General features: G+C 42.2%; 1 protein-coding gene across 5 annotated transcripts; it reads left to right on the forward strand.

Moving 5' to 3' along the window:
* Positions 1-7,099: 7,099 nt before the first annotated feature.
* Positions 7,100-17,634, forward strand: LOC147637622 (ABSCISIC ACID-INSENSITIVE 5-like protein 2). Of its 5 annotated transcripts, none has more exons than XM_086799448.1 (6): positions 7,100-7,464; positions 7,545-8,926; positions 9,010-9,081; positions 14,291-14,320; positions 14,448-14,616; positions 16,979-17,634. In XM_086799448.1, exons 2-5 carry the CDS (start codon positions 7,973-7,975, stop codon positions 14,601-14,603), a joined length of 1,212 nt encoding a protein of 403 aa, XP_086655574.1. In that variant the 5' UTR covers positions 7,100-7,464; positions 7,545-7,972; the 3' UTR covers positions 14,604-14,616; positions 16,979-17,634. The 5 variants fall into 5 exon arrangements, with proteins under 5 accessions (XP_086655574.1, XP_086655576.1, XP_086655579.1 ...); XM_086799450.1 differs by having other exon boundaries at positions 7,573-8,926; XM_086799452.1 differs by lacking the exon at positions 14,448-14,616 and having other exon boundaries at positions 7,310-7,464; positions 7,573-8,926.
* Positions 17,635-19,691: the final 2,057 nt, after the last annotated feature.

Here is a 19,691-nt window from a genome sequence, read left to right on the forward strand (position 1 = left end):
TTCATGGAAAATGTTGAATAGCCACTTACCAAAGAGTGTTTAGAACCACCATTAATTGATCTTGATGAAGGAAATTGCTTGAATGCCTCTATTCTTGAAGACTTTATTCTCTGTTTTTGGAAGTTCACCATACCCACGAAATCACCAAGAAACCCTTGCAAATGGACTCCAACTTCATCCCCACCCTTTGTGCCAAGCTTAGAATACTATGGCTATGCTTCTTGCACTTGGTAATCATCAAATGGAGCCGTGAGGATGTTTGCAAATGCGCTGCTACCGAGCGCAGCCTGACGGCCAAAAATAATGTGAAGATACACAAGCTAAGCCTCCATAGATGGCATTAAGGTTCCCATTGATGATCAAATAATGTTAGGGAGAGTGAATAGCCAAGAAATCCACTAGTTCTAAGGTTTGAGTGAAGGAGAAGAAGAGGGAAGAAAGGAACCAGAATTGATCAAAATGGGGCCTCTAGCACCAAATCTCTCCTAATCCCCCAAGATCAACAGATTTAGAGCATGCTTAGGGAGCATTAACCAAGGAAGGACCAAGAAATTCAAGAAAATTTCCAAGAACATCAAGAAAATCAAGAAATACCAATCTCATGCACCAAAAAAACCTTGAAAATGGATCAAAATCAAGGCTCTGATACCAAATGGAATGGATCTAGAGTTAAAGATGAAATCAAACACATGAAAGATGAATTCTAGCATCCATTACACATGAAATTAGCATTTCCAAGCATCATAGCCAAAGATGAACAAGAGAGAGAATCCATATGTGTATGTAGCAAAGAGGAAGATACACAATGGCCTAAGTGTGTTAACCTCTCACCAGGAGGATGGCTTGAAAGCTAGCCATAAGCCTTGACCATAGATGGCCATCTCCATAGTAGGAGCCAAAGGTACAATGGAATGTCCAAGATTAGTAAAAATAACAAAAGGTTCTATCCATGTGCCCAAGGCCCTATTTATAGTGTTTTACCCATGGGCCCATTTACATGTGTGCTATAGGTTCATGACTCTCTCTCTCTCTCTCTCTCTCTCTCTCTCTCTCTCTCTCTCTCTTTATATGTGTGTATGTGTGTGTGTGTGTGTGTGTGTGTCTGTGTGTGTGGTGGTTTGTAAGAAAAGCTATAATCCTTACCTTACTCTCACACTCACTTTACATGGAACATTGTATACTTTTGTAACTAAGAAAACACTCATGAATAGTTTTTTATCAAGAGTTACAAAACATAACTAAAATGCATCCACTTTAGAATTAGTTGCTATACTATTTCAATATTTTTAAGATTTTATATGGAAGTTTCTTCACTCTTTGAGTCTCTCCATGAGATTCTATAAATGTTGAGAACTCATAAGCTAGAGGTTTGAATGGTTTAAATGTTAACTATGGAAGTTTCTTCACTCTTTGAGTCTCTCCATGAGATTCTATAAATGTTGAGAACTCATAAGCTAGAGGTTTGAATGGTTTAAATGTTAACTATGTTGTTGAAATTTGAGCAAAATGATGAGCTATGGTGGATCAAACACTAGAATCAACATGATTAACAAAGTGATTAAGAAATGATTAAGACGTAATTAGTGAATAATTAGCAGATAGATTAATGTAGGCATGGATACTCAAAAACCAGCAAATTCTCATTAGGGCTATGCCTCAATTTATAGAGTTTACATCAAGCATCTAATCCCATTGATTTCTCCATGATTCACTCCCTGAATATCTCCACCTCTTGCCTGATTCTCTCCACCTCTTCTCTTTTCCCTGAATATCTCCCAGAATAACTCCACACTCCTAAATTCTCTCATGCTACCCATTATTCTCTCCCAGTAGATTCTTCTCACCTTTTCACAGGTTCTTTCACAATTACATCTCCTCTTTTACAGCCTCTATCCAAGAGCTTGTTCCCACACACACCCTATTCACTTGTATATTTCAACACCTCCCCTCAAGTGAATACTCCTAGTACACCTAGACCCTATACCAAGTTTGCCTCCCCTTACTTGGTAGTCCGCGACCAGTGTCTACTCCTCCCCTCAAGTTATCTCAGCACACCTGGACCCTGTATCAAGTTTCTTTCTTACTTGAAAGTCGGCGACCAGTGCCTCAAGTCCCTAAACTCCATAGTCCTTGACACTCTCTCTCTTTATGTGTCAAAGGCTACTATAAGTGCCCGCGACCTTGACTAAAGTGCTCACACATACATCTACCACGTGGCCTACATCATCGGTGGCTCAGAGGTGGTTTTACTTTATTGGGGCAGGTTACATTGGGTTGTGGGGTCTCTCTCTCTCTCTCTCTCTCTCTCTCTCTCAGAGATTTTCACATGGCTCCTCACTCTTTGGAGCCTCACATCTTCTCTTTTCTTCAGTCTTCTTCTCGTGGCAGCATCTGTCCACGCGTCCGTCTCTTCTTTTAGTCTTCTCGGGGCAGCTTCTCTTCTTGTGGCAGCTTCTCTTCTCGTGTCCATGTCTTCCTTCAGATCTTCTTCTCGGTGTGGATCCTCTTCTTGGGAAGAGATATTCTTCTTCTTTCATGGCTGGGGCCATGAGCTCGTCCGTCAGGTCATTTTGCTCCTCCATGTGAGCAACATGTTTCAATGTTTTGCTGACAGTTCCTTTGGGCTTTTTATGTTCATTTTGTATCATCATGCAATGCAAACCCAAATTTATGCGGGAGGTCTTACCTCTTGCCTTAATCTGGACAAGGGCAGTGTCTGTTCCCATTTTTACACTGATAAAATGTGCCCAATACATAATGCGTATAGCATTCATTCTCATGCACATTCTAAATGCAACTCTGGCTGTGAATAATCTTGAATTTGAGTGAGATTTACAGGCATTAACCAAGGGTTAAATGCAAAATGATGATTTTCACAATTTTATCAGCACAATTTTTCCAGAAATTACACTAAATTAAGGGTAACCAATTTGTACGGGATGGTTGGAGTATCAAACCAACTCCGATTTGCAATCTGAAGCTTTAGGGATCTGTATCAGATACCTAATGGTTAATTTGAACCCTCAATTGCACCAAAATACAATGATTAGCACTGATTAATCACTGATTAGCAAATTAATGCTCTGGTTTGTGTGCAGAAAACAGAGTATGCGGGGAGCTCAGATCTGGTGCCTTCCACTTCAAATGAGCTCAAATGCTTTCAAAGGCATCAATAGCAATGAGTCTAGTAGAGGATTAAGCCAAGAAACACAAGATTTGACCAAATAATGAAAGCTTAATCTCTGTTTTACCAAAGTCACCTGCAGATTTGATGAAGAGCTTGGATCTCACTGTAGACTTGATGAAACTCAATTCTGACTTCACCAGCTTGTAGAGCATGCTTGATTACCCCTTGTGCTAAAGGGAATTGAAGTAATTTGTTTGGAGCAAGTAGCAATGGCAAAAATACCTCAGAAAAACGGCGCCCAGCAAAACAGCGATTTCTCCCTCATCGCTTGACGGTTTACGCTTTTGTTTGGATAGGATTGAAGAGCTTTGAAGTGGCTACCATATGCTAGAAGGGCTTGCCCTAATTTGATGTGTGCAAGGTGCTAGAGACCCTCCACTGGCTGGGGGTGAAGGGGAAGATGAAAGCTTACTAAAAAATTGATTTTTTGCTAATTATTTTACTAATCCTAATTAATTCACTAATAGGCTCATAAATCTGGTTGATTCTAGGCATGGCTCTGATACCATGTTGAAATTTGAGCAAAATGATGAGCTATGGTGGATCAAACACTAGAATCAACATGATTAACAAAGTGATTAAAAAATGATTAAGACGTAATTAGTGAATAATTAGCAGATAGATTAATGTAGGCATGGATACTCAGCAAATTCTCATTAGGGCTATGCCTCAATTTATAGAGTTTACATCAAGCATCTAATCCCATTGATTTCTCCATGATTCACTCCCTGAATATCTCCACCTCTTGCCTGATTCTCTCCACCTCTTCTCTTTTCCCTGAATATCTCCCAGAATAACTCCACACTCCTAAATTCTCTCATGCTACCCATTATTCTCTCCCAGTAGATTCTTCTCACCTTTTCACAGGTTCTTTCACAATTACATCTCCTCTTTTACAGCCTCTATCCAAGAGCTTGTTCCCACACACACCCTATTCACTTGTATATTTCAACATATGTAAGCCATCGATCATGATGATAGTTTTATTTTGGGTAATATGGTAGCTCTTCCCTACCTCATTGTAGCATGCTCAACTTATATAATGACTTATTGAAAATAATGGCATAATATAAAGAACAAAACCTTATAAAGTACTTATTGTGTTTAATCCAAGGAGAACCCATGACATTTGTACCCCTCTCTATGAAAGTTTATAGAATATTAAACTTGTTGAAGCCACTAATATTTATAGAACACACAAAGAGTGCACGCGCATCAAACCCCCCCCCCCTCGGCCCTGTGATACGCAAAAAAACTCTTTTTAAACACCTTTCTAGAGGGTTTGTTTGTTGATCTTATGAATTTCATTTATAATAATCACAAGTCTACGTAATGAAGCTATCTATATTTTTCAATATTGCTCAATAAACATGCTAGATTCAATTGTAAGCAAAAGCTAGATAACTACTTTTCAATTGTGAAACATTGGCTAGTTACTTAGAGACGATGCTTACTTTGATAAATTGAGAACATCTTTGTGACATACTTAATTATTATTCAACACACCAATGCCACCATGATAATAGAAGAAATGACAGATACTAAAAAAATAATGCACTAAAAGCAATGATCCTTTTCATTAGATATTAAACTTGGATTTAAAAGATAGTGATGTGTTAGCTTGGAAAAGAAGGTATCTTAAAGAATTCACAATGTGACATGCCTCATATTACGTTATTCTTTCTTGCACATTGTGTGGATTTTATGGTAAAAGAACATTTAAACAATGCTTGCTAGCTTGACATTGAAGTATTATGCATTTTAAATAGTGTATTTAAATTATTAGCTTTTAAAAGCCACAAATTGTTGAAAGAAAAGTAGGATTTTTTAGAAAGTGTATCTAGTCTTAAGACATGGACGTTAGGAAAACCACTCTAACTTTTTGGATTTACAATTGGTAATAGTAAAGTACCTTATTATTAGTAAACTATATTCAACAAATTCTTGCCCACATTAGTTCTTTCTATGTTTGGTTGCTTATAAAAGTGTCCATTGAAAATCCAAACCACACCTAATTTTGAAGTTCAAATTCTCCACATCCATAGAGAAGCCACTCTTTTACTCTCATAAGCTTGCACTTATATATTAATATTGATTAGAGTGCGTTTAGAAGGAATTATTATGGTCACACGTAAACACGGTATGATCATGAGAGGAATAATATTCCTATATCTAACTGCACTAAGGGTAGAGGGAGATTTTCTTAGGATACATTGTCCTTGGGTTAAAGGGCCTTGAATGGGCACTTAGATGATCTTGGATGGCTTTAAAAGCAATCCTATCAATGTCTTTCTAGAATGTCATCGAAAATCAGAGCACACTAGTGGGAAGCTAATGCGATCATTGGTTTGCAACAGTAACTTAGGCTCGTTCTCTCCATCTTTTTTTTTCCAAGTTATTCTGCCTAGTCTCACAAGTCGTATTTTCTCACAAAACTAAGGTAATTGGCCCTTATCAAGAGCCATTCTCATTTGTCACTAACCTTCTTAGTCTCACCAACTGCCACTTGAAATGACTTAGCTCTCATCAATCAAAGCACATAGGTTGGAAGCATATGCAGTGACTTTTGCAATACTAAGCCAATTTTGTTCTTCATCTTTTTCATTTTCCAAGTTGTGCCTACTCTTGTCTTCTAAAGATTTTGCTATTTGTATTATAACATACAAGCCGTATTTTCTTGCAAAACTAAGGTAATTGGCCTAATTAAGAGCCTTTCTCATTTGTCACTACTACAGCCACTGCCTTTTCAGTCTCACCAACCACCGCTTCAAATGACTTATGTTGGACCCATCATCGAAACATGAATAGACATGACTATGCCATGGACAAAAATCAATCTCTTATACATGATGATTTTAATATCCTCTACTTATGATATGAGTATGAAGCACCAAAGTGATGGGGGTGGGCATGAACATGCATTTTCTTATAGATATCTTGAAGGTGAAAATGGCTCAAAGGCTCCTCAATGTACGTTCAACAAGTGCATATGAAAGCAATGCCAAAGAAGAAAAATACACATGTATTTGGAGGGGAGCCCTTTGACGATCTCTAGAGGATCCTATATAATGTTCTCTAATAATATGAATGCCAAATTGAAAAAGACAAATACTTTGAGGATGTCCATTAATTATATTGCAATTTTTGGAATCGCTTCAATGGAATGGTTGAAAATAGCATATCTTGGATTTTTATGGATGTTCAATACCTAGACAATTTGTTCACATTGATAATTCTATAATTATAGTAAAGTTTGATGCTATTTATATGTGAATGGAGGTGCCCTACTAAAGTTCATCATCATCAGAATTCCTAGCTTTATACGTACCTATATTCAATTGAATCAAAGTATTGAACTCCTCCACAATTATAATAGTAACATACACACATACAAAACACACACACACACACACACACACACACACACACACACACACACATATCTCTCTCTCTCTTAGACACACACACATGTGTGCACATGCACGTACACACATATGCACATGTGTACACCACACACACACAAGCACACATACATACACACGTACACACATACATGCACGCTAAACATTTGAATAGATGAACTTCCTTCTTTAAGGTTGAGATTGATTTTAAACACCTTAGGCCAAGGGAGCTTGATTGAATTTCTTCCTTCTTCTGGGTTGAGGCCAAAGGTGCTTTAATCCTCGGCCTTGAATGCAAATCAAGCTCGTTTGGCCTAAGGTGCTTAAAATCACACACATGGAAGAAGGATCGACTTGGATATGACCCGCTTTTCTCTATAAGCCGGAGAAAGAGATCATTCGAGATGGGGACCCATAGTGGCGGTGCTTCACACGGAGGATGGACAAAGTCCAGGGATAGGCACGCTAACATAGCACTTTTCCAGAGAATGGCTAGGACTTGAACTCGTTTTGGAGGGAAATCATCATCTGGGAGGTGGCCGTACGCCGCGCTTTTGGCCTTCCGAACATAGTACAACTGTGCAGCACGAGCCTGTCTCCACCAGCAATCACAAGGTACGAACCACCCCCAACTGCAGCCCAAATAGTGCTGAGGGCCCAATAGGGCGGGCTGGTGGGCCCGGGCTTTTTCACATGTGAACGCGACCACATTTCATCACAGTCTGCAGTCCAATAAAGGTCACGCGTTTCGCTTTGTAGGGGGAATATCCCACGCAGAAGTTGGAACTAGGTTCACCTGGCCATGGCAGAAAGCTCCCGAAAAGCGTTTCATGTTGCAATTCCGCAAATAATAAACAAATCTAGGGCGAAGTCTAGGTAAGCAATCGCAGCAGATCATGTCCTATATTCAACTTGATTTGCAGTTACCTATATAGTTGTAATCGTGACCTGATTAGGATTTACAAGCTTGGCAACGTACGGCAGGTGTTTTCCTGGCCGCTTTTAGGGTTTCTGATTCATCAGAAAACACAGAAAGAGCAGGTGGACACCTGCATAGATGAACGGCCTTAGCAGAAGCACACAGCCTCAAGAACAAGGTTTTGCTTACATGTACAATTGATTTTCACAGCATTAACTGGGCCTTTGAAGCCACAACTGTTTGAGAACGCCATAACTAGTACAATATGATCGTCCACTCAAAGACAACGCATGATCATCTCTGCTCCCTCAGTATCATTTGGTGCTGCTGTATGAAATTCCACATGGCTACAACAAACAGGCTTGCCTGATCCTATAGAAAGGCTGCACAGTACTTGCCTCAAAATTACGAGCTGCATCGTGAGAAGAAGCAGTATCTGCCTACAGACAGGAACACTGGGAAGAGATGAAAACTGCCACAGCAAACACTCCGGGTCCCCCGCGAACCCCGCTGACATCCCTCTCCTCCATCAATCGCCAAACCTCGATCTACACGCTCACACTCGAGGAGCTTCAGAATGCCGTCAATGAGCCAGGCAAGAACTTTGGCTCCATGAACATGGAGGAGTTCCTTAAGAATATATGGACTGTGGAGGAAAGCCAGGCCATGGCTGCTGCCATGTCAGGTGTCATCGAAGGTAATGGCTCTTCTTCAACCGGAAGCGCCCCTCATCCACCAGCAGGCTTGCAGCGCCAGAGTAGCCTGTCACTGCCCAGGAACTTAACAGGCAAGACCGTGGATGAGGTATGGAAGGAAATCCACCGCTCTGGCGATCGCAGTGCTGCAGAAAACATCCAGCAACGCCAGATGACCATGGCAGAGACAACTTTGGAGGATTTCTTGGCAAAAGCAGGAGTTGTGAGAGAAGAGATTGAAGTTGAACCCTCTGCCAATAGTAGCAACAGTGTTGTGACTCTTAACGCAGGTCTGGTGAACAGCACACAGGCAGATATTATGCAAGCATCTCATGTGGCTCCGCAGCAGGTAGACTGGTTGAACTTCCAACTGAAAAGCACCATGCCGCACCAACAGTTGCTTCAACACCAACATCAACAGCTGCTGCAGCAACACCAACATCAGCAACAACAACAAGCGGAGGCTGCAGTGGCAGCTTTTGCAGGAAGGTTGATTGCCCCGGCTGCTGTTAGCTTGCCGCCTGCTACGGCTGCCAATGTTCTGGATGCACCTTATGATACAGCCACTGGTGTTGGTCCGGGCAGTCTAGCCCTATCATCAGCACTGGCAGTGTCTGATAGAAAATGGCCGCTTGATGTTTATGAAGAAAAGTCGATTGAACAACGACAAAAACGGATGATCAAGAATAGGGAGTCTGCTGCCCGGTCCAGAGCAAGAAAACAGGCAAGCTCTACTGCTTTGTGAATTGTTAGTTTGGAAACTCAGGTCTTGCTAAGGCCATCATTCTTGTGGTGTTTTTTGTGAAGGCATACACAGTGGAGCTGGAATCTGAGGTGACACAATTAAAGGAGGAGAATGCTAAGTTATTACAGCAACAGGTTTAACTGCCTATTCTATCCTTTACTGTGCAAATGCTTTTTCATTTTCATGACCTTGTCATTCTGCATAGGTTCAGTGATTATTATGCAGTTAAGGCAAGGGCCTGCTGCATCATGAGGTTCTGTGTCCTTGTGATGAGTGTATGTAGGGCTTTTCAGAGGTAAGCAGTCACAAGATTGAGGGAATAGGAGAAAAGTGTCTAGAAATTTTGGGGGTTTGTCCTGCTGATGAGCATATCTAGGTTCCTTCAAGAGCGCACCTGTGAAGCAGTTCAGGATCAAGAGGATAAAAGAGGAAAAGCCTTGGACATTTGGTTGCATGAGTCAATTAACTCATTCAAGTGTGAATAGCCGATTGATGTAGAGAATCTGCACCTTTGGGGCCATTGGTACCAAGCAAGCTCACGACAATCAGACCTCAAGCTCGGGGATGAGTCCGGAGGACTCTATGTTGGGTGGTGAGCCAAGCCACAATCTATTATGGTCATGCGATGTCGTCGGGTCATGAAACCTCATCAGGGTTTTGGTTCTAGGTCATCGGTACTAGGTCAGTTAATCCTTGGGCTTGGTTTGTGGAGACCTTACATTGGTATCAGAGCCTGAATTTGACAAGATAGAACTCGAGCCATGGAGGATGTACAAGATAGTACCCTCACGCAGGCTAAATTTAGCAAGAAAGCCATGGGACCTTTGCATGGATGTGCAAAGGTGAAAGAAAGGGAGAATCGCACCTATGGAGCAGCCTGGACAACATGTTGTTTGTCCATGAAACCCTAGCTTTTCCCCCTTGGTTGTTGTCTCAGGCATGAAGGTAATCATGATATCCTTTGGGGCTGCACGTTTTTGTCCGTGTTGTAATCATGTGACAAGGTACCTATAGGCTTGTTATCTTAGCAGATAACAGCCGGATGGGTGGTCTTGTGTGCAACAAAGGGACAACTGTGGCGCCCTTAAAGAGGCAACAGGGGGTGAATTGGGTGGCCTGGAGGTGCCTGCAGAAGGTGGCTAGAGAGCAGCCATGCCAAAGCAGGCGGGTGTGTTGGTAGAGTCGCCATGGGAGGGGCTAGGGTTAGGGCTGCTAGGGTTATGGCCTGGGGCCAGCCCATTGCCAAACCTATGATGGGGCCCTTGTAGGGTGGCCAGAAGGCTTGCGCATAGACCAGCCATCAGTGGCCTGAATAACCAAGGCAGGTTCAGCCATGGGGGCCCTACCCAAAGCTGGCAGCCCAGCCCAGCCAAGAGAGGCCATGCTGCAGCACTGTGCGTGGGGCACTGAGTGCAGGGTAGGACAATAGGCAACAACCTGGGCAGTCACGCGCAGGGCACAGAGTGCAGTGCGGGGGTTTGGGTAGTGCACACAGAGGACTGGGCAGCATGGTAAAGCTGGGCAGTCGCGTGGGTTGACAATGAGCAAAGGAGAGGGCCGCCTACATGGCTGGATGCGCACATAGGGACGTAGGGGGTTGTGTGGGAGAAGGAAAGCTAAATGAGGCATGAATCATAAAATGAGGAAAAGCATGAATAAAAAAAGGCATAAGTGAGCTTTTTTTTTTGTGCTGAAGCAGGAGCTGGCTTCATTTTAAGCTTCGACTTTTCAAAACGCTCAAAACTAAAGCAAGGGTGCTTTTATTACCTCAATACCCCTATAAATTCAGTCTTGACAACCCCATGGCCACCCGTTTCCCATCAACCTTGGGCCTGCCACCTAACACTTTCCTCCTTGTGGGGATCCTGGATAACGCGCTCTTGTTTATCTTCCAATCTTGATGCTGGTGGTGGGTAAAATCCTAGCCATCCCCTTTACTTGCTCGAAGTCATCATTGTCGACTGACTCCATGTCGTTACTGCCTGATAACATCATGAAGAAAATACTGCCCACTGACCTGCAAAAGACGGAGATATATGAGCCAACAAGAAGGGTGTGTTAGGAGGCTTTTGTTAAGTGGGATTCAGGTCGGAATTCGCACACATTGGTGGGTCTAGGAATGGCTCAATAGTCTTGACTTCACAGACCCTAAGCCGCGATGCATATTTTCAAGTATTTTTTTGTAAAACCCCTAATTAATAATCTTTAATTTTTGAGGTCTTTGCCGAACTTTGATGGAATCTAATTTACTGCATGCTTATACTCTTCCACATGAGTGGATAGTTCTTTTCAAAATGGTGAAGAGGGTATACCAAGTTTTACCATGAAACCTTCATGTTATCCGGATAGCCACTAGGTGGCAGGTAGTCTTGTCGAAAATTGGCATAACCCAAGAGAGATTGTCGAGTTAGGCTATCTTGTGGTGATGGTCTAAATCCAAGATGCCTAAGGTCTTTGGATGGCTTTTAGATAGCCAGTAGAGCTGACTACGGAAGCCAAGGAGAAGGATTGATCATTGGAGTTTGAACATGGTGGTATCTTTCATCTTTGACTTTGCATGGATTAGATTGACCTTCCGGTTGACCTAAGGTTTGACCTTGGTGTTTTGGTCGAAATTCGGTTGCTTCAAGGTTGGGTTGTAGGAGGGAAAGTTGGCCATTCCAGCTATGATCATGCTTAACGTGGGTTGTGATCTGGTGGTATCGGATGCTAGGGTGTATTCTAATGTAGGATCTCTTGAGGCTTCATGGGTTTCTTGTTAGGACACTCTATGCTTTGGGATAGTTAACCTCTGGTAACTATGAGGAGTAGTGCGAGTCTGTGAGTGACAACAAGATAAGGGACTTTCTTGGTTGTCTGAGCATTGGCATGTCACTTGTAGGGCGACAAGTTTTATGATTAATCACACGCTCTCTCGTGATGGCCGAATGATGTTGATGCGTATTGATGCATGAGGCAAGCTCGGAATTGTACATGAGAGAGATGAGAAGTTTGGAACTTATCGGTCTTAGATTGAATGTCTAGACCCATTGACAGTTGGACTGTTTGATATACTAACTTTGTATATGTGGTTGGATCCCACAATAGTTAGAGATACTCTAGGGTGGAGTCTGGATGCATTTCCATGAGATTATTTTGATTCTAGGATTTTGGAGTCATGTGGATTTTCCATGTGTTCAATGGGGTGTAACCCATGGACATGTTAGGGATAGAATATGTTATAACCATTGTCCTTGAGGATCTCTATTAATGGGATTGTGTGGACATTTGGTAATCTTAAGTTCTTCCAATTTGGTGGGGTGAAAAGTAGATGGAAGTCATATGTCGTCTTCAAGCTATTCAAGGACATGGGACATACATAGAAATTGATGGGGAGTTTTATTCTTGTCATAAAGTAGACATGAGTATCTACTGGTTATGTGTGAAAACACAATCTTTGTTCAATCTTAGATGAGGATTGAACGTGGGAGATCTTGTGGTTGGAATATTGTATTGGAAGTATATGGAACTAGGACTTATTTGTGCATTAATGGACTAGTGTTTGCCGACAACTAATGCAGGATGCCATTTGGTATGACAGTTAACTTGTGCTATGGGTGGTTATGGTAGAGCTTGTTGCACTTGAAGACTAGATTGTCTACTGGATTCGATTCTTGGATGAAAGTTGGATTGACAGTAAGCAATTGGATCTTTGTTTCAGGGTCTACAAGAGGAGTCTTACACTAGCCTAGGTAAGAGGTAGTAGACCTAGGGCTAGGGATGTGGACTAACCCAGGCTAGGGGTAGGGCTTAAAAAGGGCGTGGGACCTGGAGGGTTCACACGTAGGTTGAGGGCGCTAGCAAGATGAGGTCAAGAATTGATAATTAACATCCTAGGACTAATAATGGCTAAAAGCTTATACATAAGCAAGAAAGCTTATAAATAAAGCAAGGGCCAATTATAGTGAGCTTATTGCTATATAAGTGATTTGGGGAAACTTATGAGTTATGGAGGTATCCATGTGGTAGTAGCCAGGAGGGCTACTAGGGGCGTGCAAGACCTCATGGACATGGAGCTGCAAAGGGGAGGTGCAATGGGTGGTTCGACCTAGTGGTATGGGACGCTAGGTTGAGGCCATTAGTACCAAGGAGGCTCACAACAATCAGACCTCAAGCTTGCGGGTGAGTTCGGAGGGCTCTACGATTGGGTTGTGAGTCAAGCCACAATCTATCGCGGTCATGCAATGCGTACGATGCCGGGTCTCTGGAATCTCATTAGGGTTTTGGTTTTAGATCAGTTGATCCTTGGGCTTAGTATGTGGAGACCTTACACCGAGGATTAGCCTAAGCATGGAGGTCATGATGAGGCTCAAAGTGGTGGAGAGCTACACATTGGGTGTGTTGAGTAGTGTCCGAGATGAGGCGCTTGTATACTATGAGTGTTGAGTTGCCATGAGTGGCATGCAAGAGAGGAGTATCAAGTGTCCATTGTGGTTGAGTGGCATGTGTTCAGTGTTGTGTTGGGTGGCAGGTGTTCACCTAGGTTGGAGTGGTTGGTGTGACTCGAGTTTACAATTTTGAGAGTGGCAAGGGTTCACTTTTATGGGTGGCATGAAAGTGCACCGTTTGCTAGATTGTGGGAGTGTCCATGTGTGTCCTATTGCTTGCTTATGGGGGGCTGTTGAGATAATAAGCTCCAATAAGAGCATGTGTTTTAGTGTGTGTTCAAATGTGTGCAAGGTTGAATGGTTTGAGAGTGTGTGAGGTGTGTAAGAGTGATTGTGTGATAGAGTGTCTTACCTTTAGTCCGAGAGATTCTTATGAGTTTCCTTGCTTATTCTACGTATTAGTTAGTTTGATTATTATCAATAAATTCTAGCACTTGCTTTGTTCCTCCTTGGCCCCTATGTTTTCTAACAGACCCAATGATGTAATCAACAGCATTTCTACCATTATCTCCATGGGGATAGCAAGTGAGGATGTGGGCCAACATTTCATTCCACCGAATTTAAGCAAACAATGTGCTGTACTTGTCTCAAGCAAGTGTCTCAGCTGGGATCCTCTATGCATATATGACCACAAGTGCATTTACTTGTTTATATATTTTTTGTGTCATGTGTCAGCCCTGTTTCTCAAGTGTTTGCAGAAGCCTTTTTTTTGGGATTAATTGTTGTGACTTGTATCAAGCTCATGGTTCAAACTAAGATGCACATAGGAAGTAATAGGAAGGCTGATGGCATGTTTCAGAATTTATAAGTTGCAAATGGTTACTTGCTTTAAAAATCATTCATATTTTTACTCAAATCTTTTCTACTTATTCATTTGCACTAGGACTCATATCATTTTGATATTGTGATATTACAGGCTGAAGTGACAAAAAGGAGGAGAAAACAGGTATTTGAGACCTGCATGCTTCTTACATTTAATCAAGAATTTGATGGAGGTTGATTTTATTTTGAACTGCACATCATTAGTTTTTGGATGGCTCTCTTTATGTTCTAAACTTTGCCATGCTTGACAGTTTTTGGTAGAGATTCTTCTTTGTGCTCAGCAAGCTAGAAACCTTTGTGCGAGAAGAGATCTTTGTTTTACTATGGTTCTAACGGCAACTCTCAAAAGCAAAGAAAATTTTCATATTCTCACCATTTTTCAGGGCTGCATTCTAATGTTTCAATGAAGTGAAACATGAGGTTACTACAACTCCTATGCTCTAAATTGTGGATCCAAGTAAAGTTAGGTTGGTTGCTTTTGAGAGTAAAAAGCTAACTAACCCACAAATTTAATGGCCAACGCATGAGAAAGAGCTTTATGCTGTGATTCATGCATTTGAAGAAGTGGAGACATATTTTTATGGCTCTACTTTTGTGGTTTATGTGGATAACTCTTCTCTAAAGTACTTTTGTAATTCCTTAAAGAGTTGAGGGGGAGAAAAGCTCGTCGAAAGTAGAGAGCAATATGTTGGAAATTGTCAACAATGCCAGGTTAATAAAGTTGAGCGCTTGAGACATGGTGGCTTATTGTATCCATTGGAAATACTTGAAAAGAAATGGCCAAGTATTTCTATGGATTTTGGGGGTTGGATTATCACGAACATTGAAGGGGAATAATGCCATTTGTATCTGTCAACGGTTATTGAAGGGGAATAATGCCATTTGGGTGGTTATTGACTGACTCACCGAGTTGGCGAGGTTTATTCCTAACAAATGTGCTTGTTTTTTCTTTTTGCAACACCATTTTGTTGCGAAGTGTATCTGCATGTAAACTGTCTCTTGATTCCATGCTTCCTCAGAAAATCCTTTGGCTACCTTTGGCATCGAGGAAGATTCCCCCCATTGTAGGGGATCAGAAATACCTTCTTCCAGGAGGAGACTTACAGATGACCCTTCGCTCCCCCAGCGGGTGAGGATTGTGGGCTTCCACGACTGCCGGTGGTACATCAACCCTTCCCCTGTGAAGGTAGCTGATGACCCGACGCGGTGACTTTGGCCTTGGGGACTCGCCCCTTCACCCGCCACAAGTGCGATCCAAGAGAGTGGCACTGGGGGGATCCGACCTGCAGTCCAGAGGCCTCAAGCATCCCTCAAGCATCCCTTTTTACTAGTACTGGGTTCACGTGGGCCGGCACCCCGGTGGCTGCAGCACACTGGCAAGCATTGGGCATACTTCATGATTTCCTTGCAGACTTTTGGCATAGGCTCTGGGATAGCTTTTGCCCTTGGAAGGTAACTCTTTCCTTTGGGTTTTGGCAACCTTGTGGTTGGTTCCCTGGCTTGCTATCGAGGGCCAACCCTCCTTGTGCAGCTGCTGCAGCACCCTCTAGGGGACTCAGTGACATTGCCTTTGGGAGTGCCCAAAGGCCCAATAGGTTTGGTGGAGGATCCTCAAGCTTTTCACATCCGGGCCAAGCACCCTCTGTTTTATCATGTGTGGTGCGATTGCTTGTACTACGGAGGAGGGCGCAGCCCTACATTACAAGGATGGCACTGCCGGCCTTGCCCTTCAGTTCACCCACTTTCGGATATCGGTCATCCTAGCTTCAGCGGTCCTGATTACATAGTGGACCCCGGGGATTGGAGTCTGTCAGAGATGGGAGATCATCTGCAGTACCACCGCTTGGCATATCTGGTGGTCGAGGAGATGCAGAGAGGCCATTCATGGCGCCTCTGCTCCCTCGGCAGAGGTGATCAGTTCCATTTGGCTAGATGTCATCCACACCTTGCGAGGATGTTGGGAACGCCTCACAAGCGCTCACAAGTGACTCAGAGCATCTAGATGCAGCGGTGCTGGGCCACCTTTCTACGCAGTTGGAGTCTGGGCCCTTTCCTCACTAGAGAGGGTGATGGACCGATTTGGGACTACAAGCCTGTGGGGTTTTTTCCTTCCCCTCCCCCGATGTAGTCTCCCTCCGAGAGTGGCCAGTCCAAGAGGGAGCAGCGCCACATCCCCCCCTCCTTTCTTCCCTCTCCTCTGTTTTTTTTCTTCATTTTACCTCTCCTGTGGCTGTTTTTGTAGTTGCCTTTATGCGGAGATTTCTCTCTTATGACTAATGAAGGATATTTTCTTGAAAAAAGAAAAAGGTGATTGGATAAAGCATCGCAGTTTGAACATACTGAGATTATGTTTGAAAGCATCATAGCCTGAGACCAGTCAATAGTACACACCATCTTGTCTAGCTGCCAGTTGCATCGGAGTTTGAGCTTGAAAATAGAACCAATATGTATTTCTATGTCATACTTTGATGAGGAATAAAGGAATACTTGGTTTAAGAGTCCGTGTTATACATATGACCTGCTCATATAGTGCTGTGTTACTATGCGTAGCCTCCCAGCATTAATTGAAAATATGATCCAAGGTCGTTCAGCTCCATCATCACCTCTAGCTGTAACTTTGCTACTGTTGGCTCAATCATTTAGGTGTGCCTATGGGGCTGCAGCATATCCTTGGCCATGAAATACTTGGTATTAAATGATTGCCTCCTTTATGAATGGCTTTGATCCTGTTTTCTCTCTTCTTTTGTTGTATAGTTGTTTAAGCCTCTTCTGGATTTTGCAGCTTATGGAGACCCTTGTACCAGTTACGAGCCAGCCTCAAAGACCAAGACGTGCTCTTCGCAGGACTCGAACAACATCTTGGTGAAAGGGAACATAATATTTGTTAAAGCGTTCCATTTGATCTCAAGCATGCCATTGGAAGCTCCCAAGGCTCAGACATGATAGCAAAGCATCAGCACAAAGAGCAGCCTCAAAAAGGGTGGCACCTTCATATATTTGAAAATCAGAAAGAGTGACACTTGTAGAGGTCTTTTTGGAAGTGATTTTCTCTCCTTTATGATGGCTGCGGTAGGTGATGTGTGCTTCAGCAGTGTATCTTGCACATGCATGGTTGCGTGTAGTAAAACAAACTCCTGTAGGGGCAGTTGATAAGCAGATCTTGTTGCAATGTAATTAGAAATGACTGTAAATGATGCATTTCTGTAAGCAGGTTCAAGATACTGAGTGATAGCTACATGGGTAGTGAGTGATAGCTATATGAGTTCAGATCACTTCCCATTTTGCGTGAACCCCTACCCATTTACAAGTGACTCAGGGTTCAGAGGTGTTCATGAAATCAGAATGGTATCGTACATGCAACTGAATAATGTATTTTGAAGCATGTGTGCGTGGATGTTAGGGGCTAAAGTGATTTTTTTAATTTTAATTTTTGCAGATCATCCTGTGCTGTTCTGAAATCAAAATTCAAATATCGGTGTTTTAACTTTAGAAAAGCTAACAAGGCCAGATGTTTTGGTTGTGTTTGTGATGGTAGCAAAATTTAATTGTTAATCAAGAGTTATGTTAATGATGTGCAACCGCTGACGATACAAAAGTACTTACACAAAGGGTGGCTTGTGAAGATAGTATGCAAGAGATTGATGCAGCATTACGTTTTTGAGCCTCTTGTACGAGGCTAGACGTTCTGATTGCATATCATATATGACTACCTAGTTGAACCATGAGTGGTTAGCACAAGAATTTGGGTTTATTTTCCTGAAGCTAGCATGTCGGACCCTACCCCTCTACATTGCATAATGACCATTTGAATCTTCTGCCTTAGTAAGAGGAGAAGATCTCTCTCAAGTAGTTTCCCTTGGGAGGCATGGTTATGCATGGTAGGAGAGGGGGGAGTATTACATGTTCAGATGCTGGTCTTACTATGAGATTCGGTTTGTTGTGGCACATTACATCCATTAGATTCTCTAGTAAAACTGTTTTAAGGTCTCATTGATTAGTCATGAGGTGTATGAGTTTCATTTAGACGACAGTGTTTATAGTCTATGGATTTCATTGAAGCACCTTTACTGTGGATTATGTCTCTTCATTAGGGAACATCAATATTTCAAGTTTTAGCTTGGATTACAATGATGGCAAACTGCAAAACATAATGAAAGGAAAACAAGGGCAACCAGAAAAATTGTGTTCATGAATCTCCATGCAAACAAGCATGCATACTCACCTATATACATAATCATCCACCAAAGAAAAACTTCATGCTCTTCAAATCAAAGGTAGAAAAGCTTCAAGCCCTCTCTTTTCAATCAAGGCCAGGCTCCCAAAATGGTGTCCCATAAATAGTTATTTGGCAGACCATAGAGTAAAACTCTTTGTGTGTGGATTGCAAAAGTGGGTTTTGGAAGGCAAGACTCAACAACCTCCCCCTTGGTAACAGTTGGCCAAGAAAAAAACCAAGTATATGTGGGTGTCCCCCTCTGTTGGTTCCCATTCATATGTGAATTTATGTGTAATCATTCCTCATCTTGATTTTGTTGAGGTTTAACTCCAAATCCTTTTGCTCAAGAAGGTTTTGATAAAGAGTGCGTTACAAGATAACAAGAGTATTCCAAAAGAGAATATTTTCAGATAACGAATAGCCCTGTTTGACTTCAACCTTGCTTTTGATCTTCTTAAACATTCCCTGTAGAGTTTTGATAATCTGTCGACATATCTTGAAGTTGAACCTCCTGATCAAAAGACCTTTTTACATGGAAATTGCCTTGTGAGAATCTACAGAATAAGAATACGCTTTTTCAAGTTGGCATGTGCCTCCTCTATAATTGTCCTCAAAGTCAAAACATGATTCAAAGTGGAGTAACTATGTCTAAAATGATCAAGTCCCCACGCTCTGGCTATTTACAAAAGTTCTCCATGGACTTGCATGTAGTCATAGTATGCATCACCCTGGTGGTTATGTAGTTACTTTGTTCCATGGGATCTGCCACCTTGTAGAAAGGAATTTGAGAGACCAAGTCTAAAGAAAACCCTAGCAAAGTTTCAATGAGAAGATAAACTCGGAAGAAGGACCATTTAACTTTACCTTTCATCCATAAGCCAAAAACTATGTGCGTTCCCCCTTGTAATCCCACTAGCTTCAAAATGGGATTTTTCACCTTACCAAAACAACCAAGGCCTCTTGACTTAAGCCATTCCGGCAACCTATAGTAGATAGTCATCCCATAAGCTTATTCTAGAATGGTAGTTCTTGGCATATGCAATAACACTTCCATGGTCTTCTCAAAATCTTGGTGTCCTCTCAAGTTTGTCCTTGAATGGTACTTTTTGGCATATGCGATAACACTTCCATGGTCTTCTCAAACCCTTGTTGTCCACAATTCTATGGGTTCTAGCTTTGGTAACCACATTCTCATGGAAATTATCAAGCTTTGTTTGATGATTCACAATCCTAGCATTGAAATATTGAAGTAGAATCACATGCCCCTGTTCTGAGAAAG

Source organism: Cibotium barometz, chromosome 6, assembly GCF_041138505.1.
Source record: "Cibotium barometz isolate CiBa-2024 chromosome 6, ASM4113850v1, whole genome shotgun sequence".
NCBI lineage: Eukaryota > Viridiplantae > Streptophyta > Polypodiopsida > Cyatheales > Cibotiaceae > Cibotium > Cibotium barometz.